The sequence below is a fragment of the Sorex araneus genome, chromosome 6 (genome assembly GCF_027595985.1).
Source record: "Sorex araneus isolate mSorAra2 chromosome 6, mSorAra2.pri, whole genome shotgun sequence".
In the NCBI taxonomy this organism is placed as follows: Eukaryota; Metazoa; Chordata; class Mammalia; order Eulipotyphla; family Soricidae; genus Sorex; species Sorex araneus.
Genome location: NC_073307.1, coordinates 166419140 through 166426811, shown reverse-complemented (window position 1 = coordinate 166426811; position 7672 = coordinate 166419140). Strand labels below are relative to the sequence as shown.

General features: G+C 69.7%; 1 protein-coding gene across 1 annotated transcript; it reads left to right on the top strand.

Annotated features, from left to right (window-relative positions):
- Nucleotides 1-1521: 1521 nt before the first annotated feature.
- FGF3 (fibroblast growth factor 3) lies at nucleotides 1522-6488 on the top strand. Its single transcript, XM_004618582.2, has 3 exons — nucleotides 1522-1741; nucleotides 3290-3393; nucleotides 6225-6488. Exons 1-3 carry the CDS (start codon nucleotides 1522-1524, stop codon nucleotides 6486-6488), a joined length of 588 nt encoding a protein of 195 aa, XP_004618639.1.
- Nucleotides 6489-7672: the final 1184 nt, after the last annotated feature.

Genomic DNA, 7672 nt, shown 5'->3' with positions numbered 1-7672 from the left:
ACCTGAGACGCTGCCCACTGCTCCTTCCCTCCGGGACTTCCTGCCTCTGCACTGGGGGGCTCCCTCAGACCTGCCCTGCACTCGCGAAGCAGAGCCACGCCCCCTCTTCCTGTGAGCTCCTCGGGGGGCCCAAGAGGCAGGTCCCCCTCCTGGCCCCCTTGCAGCCCTGGAGAGTCCCGGGACCTGTCGCCTCTCCCCCCAGGCTGCCCTTAGCCAGACCCCACCCCAGGGAGGGAGGAACTAGGGGGGTGCACGGGGGTGATATCCAAAGGCTATTAGCATCTGTAGCAAAAGGGCCCTGGGACCCCAAAACCATCCTGCCAGGGGTCACCCTCCTGTCCCACCAGCCCCTCCCCCACCCGAGCGCCTGGGTCAGCACTGGGCTGGCTGCTGGCCAGGGGAGCCCTGAGGGGTGGGAGCCAGAGGTTGGAGAACAAAGAGGGAGGGGCGGGGGCTCTGCCCTGCTCCTATCTGCAGCGCTGAGGTCCCCTGGGGTCCCCCACGCCTACACGGCCCCCTGCCTGTCACCCCATCATCAGTCTTAAGGGGACCCTCATGCAGGGGCAGCCTCTTTTCTCTCATCTGTGTTTTGGGGGGTCTGTGGCTCTTCGTCCCTGTCCTCTCCCTCCCCCCTGGTCCCCACCCCTCTCCTCTCTCTGGTCCCCCGCTGGGACTGGGCCCTGGGAGGAGCAAAAAGTGTCCTTAGGGGTGACGACGGGAACGGCAGTTTCCGCCTGGAACGTCAGACCTGGGACCCCGGCGGTGCCCAGGACCCCCACGCGCGCCCGCACCCCGGCCCTCGGCCGCCACCCGCCTGGGCCCCCCTTCTTATGCGAGTTGTTTGCGCGACATCAGTCATCCGCGGCGTCTCCATTGTGCGCGGGATTGATGGGGGGCGGGAGGGGGTGACAGGGCCTGGGGCGGCCGCCTCGAGGCCTCGGTCTATAATTTTCGGAGGCATAATTGGCGGGGGAGGGGGCGGGGCGGGGCGGGGCGGGGACCCTTCAGAGCCGGGAGGGCGCGCGGGGGCGCGGGGAGCGGGCCGGCTCGACGGCGTGCGCAGGCGGCACCGGCCGGACCCCGACCCCCGCGGGGCGGGCGCCCGCCACCTCCTTTTGTTGCCGACCCCTCTTCCTCTCGCGCTCCGCGCGGCCAAGGAAATTTCACCCGCTTCTGGTGAAAATCTCTCTCCTCTCCCTCTCCTCTCTCCTCCCGCCCCCTGTCTCTCCCTTTCCCCCTCCGCGTCTCTCTCCCTCCCTCTCCCTCGCCCGGTCCCTCTGTCCTCTCTGTGTCCTTCTCTCCTTCCTTCGCTCTCTCTCTCCTTCACTCTCTGTCCCCCCCCCCATCTCTCCCGTCTCTCTCCCTCTCCCCCACTTTGCCCCCGAGCGCCGCGCAGTCGCCCCCCGGCACCGGGCACCAGGCGCGCCCCGAGCGGGCGCCGCGCGCGTCCCGGGCCGCCCCTTCCATGGGCGCCGCGCTCGCCCTCAGCCGCCGGCGCCGCAGGGCGGGCGCGATGCCGCGATGGGCCTGAGCTGGCTGCTGCTGCTCGGCCTGCTGGGGCTCGGGGGGCCGGCGGCGGGCCCCGGGGCGCGGCTGCGGCGCGACGCGGGCGGCCGCGGCGGCGTGTACGAGCACCTCGGCGGGGCGCCCCGGCGCCGCAAGCTCTACTGCGCCACCAGGTACCACCTCCAGCTACACCCCAGCGGCCGCGTCAACGGCAGCCTGGAGGACGGCGCCTACAGTGAGTGTCGCGCGAGGAGGGCCCCGGGGCGAGCCCCGAGGGCGCACACCCCGCAGCCGGGAGGAGCCGTCGGCTCCGGCGCGCCCCGGTCCGGAGTACCACGGGGTGGGGTGGGGGGGTCCTGGCGTCCCCCCAGCCCAGGACAGGATCCGGGGTCCCTGGTCTCCTCCGACCTCCTGCAGTGGCGTGCAGGGGAGCGTGGGGGTGAGGACACTCGGGTCTGAGAGGGGCGCAGCCCGCCCACCCGTGAGGACACCCGTCCGCGCTCCGAGGCGCTGGCCTGGGGGGCGCAGGCTGGGTCCGACTCCGAGAAGTTTAAGCCCTTTGAGCCTGGGAGCAAAGGAGGCAGACACGGCATTGATGGCCCTCGTTATTCTGGGGCGACGTCGCCCCTTCTTGTGCGCCCCCGGGGGCCCGCGGCAAGTGGCCGGCGCCGTGCCGGATCCGCCGCCGCCTCAGACGCTCTTCGGGGGCGCGGGGAAGAGGCATCGCCACCTTCGGGTGAGCTGCCCCAGGAGGCATCTGGCTCTGGGGGCGCAGAGACCGCGCCCCGGCCCCGCGGCAGGATCCAGAGCGCCAGATGCGCTCGCGGCTCCCGGCCTCGGGCTTCCCCGCGGCGGGCCCCGGGCTGGTGTTCGCGCCCCTGCACGGAGCGCGGAGTCGCGGCGCGGCTGGGACGCGGCGTCGGGGAGCGCCTAGAGGCGGCGCCAGGAAACGGTGCGCTCAGGGGCCGCACGAACCCGCCGCTTCCTCCAGGGGCGCCGCCGGCTTTGGGGTCGCGTCTGGACCAGTGTTGGCACAGCGGGGCGCGCGCACGGTCTGGGAGCGCCCGCGCGCGGACGGTGCTTCTCGCCTAAACCCTCCAGCCCCCGAGCACTAGAAATCAGGGGGGCGCAGAGAGGAGTAGCCCCACTGTCTGCCCTGTACCTCATCTTTGGCGATCAGACTGGCACTGGGGTGCCCGCCCAGCTGACCTGGACTGCGCTGGCCTCTCTGCTGACTTTCATGGGGGCTCGAGGCCCAGGCCGGGGGCGCCCCCTGCAGAGGGCATTGCCCAGCTCCCTGAGAGCAGTGATGGGGACATGGCGCCCACCCAGGCCTTTGTTGCAAGCCCCGCAATCCCCCCAAAGGTCCAAAGGAAAGGTTAGGGTGCACTTTCTCCGCAGAGTGCGGCGTGCGGCTGAGCCAGCGCCAGCTTCCTGTGGCCAGGGGCCGTGCCCGGACCTTTGCCAGCCACTGTACTGTGACGGGCACCCTGCGCGGGCTCTATCATCAGCTCCCCAGGGCGTGAGGGGAGGCGGGTGCTCAGAATTCCCCGGACACATCTGGGGCCCCATCTGGGGTGCGAGTTCCAGCCCCGTGCGTGTCCGGCTGGGCGTGGCTCGTCTTTGGGGCTCCGGCCAGGTGGGCAGCGTCCCCCTGAAGGCCCAGAGCCAGGTCAGAGGAACGGGCCTTCACCACCTCGCCGCAGGCTCCAGTTCTCCCTGCCCGGCGCCCCTCCCCCCTGCCCGGGCAGGGCCCGCGGGTGACGAGCTCGCCCCTCCGCAGGCATCCTGGAGATCACAGCGGTGGAAGTGGGCGTCGTGGTCATGAAGGGGCTCTTCTCCGGCCGCTACCTAGCCATGGACCAGAGAGGCCGGCTCTTCGCTTCGGTGAGTCCATCTCCCCCGCCCGGACCAGGGGCTCTGGGCTTCGGGTCTTACCCAGGTACCTACGGGGTCAGCCCCAGGGCTGGCGGGGGGCTGCCCGCGGGGGCGGCTCGGAGGTGGCTGCCGGGGCATTAGCTGCACCCCCCCAGTGCCCATCCCACCCCCGTATCCTGTGCCTCCACTGCAGCCCTGCCGTGAGCTCCTGAGTCCGGGGAGCTGGGCTCCCACCCCGCCCCGTTCCCACTGAACTCAGACCCAGTTCTGGGGCACAGTGAGGCCTGGGCATGGCCACCCCACAGCCCGCGGGGATGCGCGGGAAAGAGCCTTTCATGTGTCCCCAGAATGAACCAGGACACGGGGAGGAGGGGGCCCAGGCCCAGACGGCCGCTCCGGCCCCCCCTTCCCCGGTGCATCAAGAAAGAGTGGGGGAGGGGCTGGAGCGATAGCACAGCGGGGAGGGCGTTTGCCTTGCATGGGACTGACCCGGGTGGGTTTGATTCCCAGCATCCCATATGGTCCCCAGAGCACCGCCAGGGGTGATTCCTGAGTGCAGAGCCAGGAGTAACCCCTGTGCATCGCTGGGTGTGACCCAAAAAGCCAAAAAAAAAAAAAAGTGAAAAGGTCTCGGGCCACCCGTGCGGCTCCTCCCTGCCCAGAGAAGGGGTGCCGGGGCCGGGGGGGGGGGGTGAGGTGGGGGCTGGGTCAGGGGGGGAGGGGGAGGGTGCTGCCTCTCCGTCCCCGACTTCAGGAAGCAGCCCTGGCTCTTCTGCTATGTTGCCCACCCCCCCATTCTCTCAAACCCAAGGCCAGCGGGAGCCTAGGGGACCCCTCCTTTCCCTGCCACGCCAGCCCACCTGTCCTCGAGTCCCTGAGCCTGGTTCCTGCTCCCTGTTACCCCCAGGGTGTCTCAGGCCCTCGCTGCCCCCACCCAGACCACCCCACAACCGAGTCTCAGCTACTAGACTCGCACCTCTCCGCCCCCGAGGCACCACCCCTTCCGCCCGCCCATCCTTCCTTCCACCTTCTTCCCTCCCACCCACCTTCTATCCACCCACCCCTCTACCCCTCCCTCTGCCCACCCATCCTCCCATCCCTCCCCCTGTCCTTCCGTCCGTCCATCGCCCGCCCCGCTCCCGGGCACCGTTCGCTTCCCCCCCCCATCCTCCCGCTCTCCCGCCCGCGGGCCGGCCTGCCCGCCTCCTCCAGCGCCCAGCCAGCACTCACGCCTCCCTCGTCAGTGTTCTGGAACCTACCGTGTGGTCATGCTCCTTGTGGACCCGGGGACGCAGAGCAGAGATGGCCACTCTCCTGGCCGTGCGCAGTCCTGGGTCCGACCCCGGCGCTGCAATCAGCCGGCAGGCCACAGGACAAAGCGACGCACACTCCATGCTGGGGACGTGCCAAGGGGCGTCCGAGGTGGCTCCCGGGAACTTCCCGTCCCCCACCCAAGATCCCCAGCACCTCAGCCCAGCCCAGAGAACACCCCCCGCGAGCGCGCGCACACACACACACACACACACACACACACACACGCACACGCACACGCTCCCTAAGTCATTCCGAAGATTCTGCATTCCCCAGAGCCAGCCCCGCCCTCGGCTCGGTGCCCGGGGGTCCCACCCCTGCAATGCCCGTTGGGGTGCACCAGCCCTTACAATGCTCCAGAGGTGCCTCCTGGGGAAGGCGGCTGCCACCTGGCTTCCCGACCTCCCCCACGCGCCCCTGCCTGCCCTCTGTCCTGGGCGCGGGGAGCTGCCACCCCCAAATGGGATGGCAACAGGGAGCACAGCGGCTGATGGAACGAGTCACCGCGGGGGCCCGGGCTGGGGGGGCCGGAAGGGTCCAGGTTCCATCAGCCGCATCACTCGCTTCCTCCCAGCGAGTCGCGGCACCCCAGGGACCCGCTGCGAACAGCTCGGGTGACCTGATCCCCATCCTTCCCGTGTGTCCACAAGGGCAAGGCCCTTCCTGGTCCGCAGCGGGCAGCGCCCCCCCCCCCCCGGCTGCAGAGTCTTCTCCAGGAAAGGGAGTTGTGGGGGCAGCTGCCCCCCCAGTTCCTCTGACGGCGTCAGGGCAGCCCTGAGCACCCCCAGCGTGCCGACAGCTGTGACACGCTCTCCCAGGCCAGGCAGGACCTCCGGGGCTCTGTGCCTCAGTTTCCCCATCTGTAAAAGCCTCAGGCTGGCACTGCACTGAGGAGGAGCTCCCCGTCCACTCGAGCCCTCGAGGCCCCTTGGGGGTCATGGTCTGTCTCTCCCCCACCCCCGCAGGTCTGGCCCCGCTGGCCCGCGGCCCCCCAGTGGGCTGTGTTCTGGAGAGACGAGCCTCAGGGGTCTCCAGCCCTGTCCCTGGCACAGTGGGACACGGTGCCCTCACCTCCCCACCTCCTGAGCTGGGACCCGCCCCGAACCGCCTGCGCCCCCTCAAGCACCCACAGGGGTGTCCACTCAGTGGGGGTTGCAGATGTCATGCTGGGTCCCCCTTAGCCCCCTGTGCCCACCCACCCCCAGGCTCTGGCGCCCAGCGTCTGCAGACCCCCAAACTCTTCATGCGGGAACCCCTTTCCCACCCTCTGTCCCCCTCTCTTAGGTCTTTGCTCCCCAATTTTGGGGGGTCACAGAGGCAGCTGACCCCGCCCCTCTGCTGCAGTGCCGGTGGGGGAGGGGGCAGGGGAGCACCCTGGGGTGCCCAGGATGCCGGAGGATGGGGCGAGAGCCAGAGCTGCTCGCCTGCGCGGGAGGAAGGGGCGGGCGCGGCGGAGGGGCGCGTGCGCGGGAGGAGGGGCGGGCGGCGTGGAGGAGGGGGCCCCTGACGCGGCCGGTGCACCCCCGCAGGAGACCTACAGCGCCGAGTGCGAGTTCGTGGAGCGGATCCACGAGCTGGGCTACAACACCTACACGTCCCGCCTGTACCGCAGCGCGGCGCGCGCTCCGCGCCCGCCCGGCGCCGAGAGACTGTGGTACGTGTCGGTGAACGGCAAGGGCCGGCCGCGCCGCGGCTTCCGGACGCGCCGCACGCAGAAGTCCTCCCTGTTCCTGCCCCGCGTGCTGGACCCCAAGGACCACGAGATGGTGCGGCAGCTGCAGCGGGGCGCCTGAGGCCTCGGGCGGGCTGGGACTCCCCGCGCAGTGCTCGGCCGCCCCGGGAGCTGACCCAGCCCCCGCCTCCTCCCCGCGTCCCGCGGCGGCTGGGTCCAGGGCCAAAGGAGCGCGCCCCAAACCTCCCCGACTGCGGAAGGGGGGCCGGGCCACTTCATGGGCAGGCTGGGTGGGCGCGGGCAGCGGGGTGGGGGTGGGGGGCCGCAAACATTAAAGTATTTTCTTCTAGTTGGTCTGGAATCACGACACAGCCCCCCGGGGGGACCCTGGGGTTCAGGGGACCCGAATCTTCCTGAGACACGGGCGGGGCTCAGGAGCGGTTGCTGCACATGGACACAGCACACGCCTAGCACACGTGTTCAGCACACAGCACATGTCTAGAACACACAGCATACATATGTGATACATACTTAGCACATGGACACAGCACACGCCTAGCACACGTGTTCAGCACACAGCACATGTCTAGAACACACAGCATACATATGTGATACATACTTAGCACATGGACACAGCACAAGCCCAGCCACACGTGTACAGACACAATACACACCCAACACATGTCTACAACATGCAGCACACATATGCCACGTACACAGCACATGGACACAGCACACGCCCGGAACACGTGTTCAGCACACAGCACTTGTTGGATGTGCGCTCAGGACTGCGGGTTCATGACACCCCCGCTCCCCCCTCATACACACACACACACACACACACACACACACAGAGCGCACAGCAGCGCATGGGGGCGCTCGCAACGAAGCGGAAGCGATGCTGGCAGGCGTGAGGGAGGCGAGGCCACGGCCCTGGCCTGCCCCGCCCCTCCCCCGCCGCCGGATCGCAGGTACACACGCAGGGGTGCGGACTGAGGGTCGCATCACCCGCAGGCCAGGTCAGGGGGATGGAGCCAGCCCAAACCCTCCGCAGACGCGAGGCCCCGCCCCCTGGGCCAGGCCCCGCCCCTCCCGGCAGGCCCCGCCCCCAATCCTTTTGCAGGGTTGCGGACACCGTCGCAGTGTGGGGCGGGGACGGGGACAGCTGCCCGGATTCCCCCGGGGGTGTCCTCGTCCACCTCATGCCTCCACTGTCCTCTCCCTGCCCAGCCCACCGCACCCAAGATTGCCTCACACAAAGACCCCTGGGACTCCAGGAGGGTCCAGATCCCTCCGCCCCCAAGG

Coding starts and splice junctions, on each gene's coding strand:
- FGF3 (XM_004618582.2), top strand. CDS start 1,522: ATGGGCCTGAGCTGGCTGCTGCTGCTCGGCCTGCTGGGGCTCGGGGGG. Junction 1,742..3,289: donor CCTGGAGGACGGCGCCTACA/GTGAGTGTCGCG, acceptor GCCCCTCCGCAG/GCATCCTGGAGATCACAGCG. Junction 3,394..6,224: donor GAGGCCGGCTCTTCGCTTCG/GTGAGTCCATCT, acceptor GCACCCCCGCAG/GAGACCTACAGCGCCGAGTG.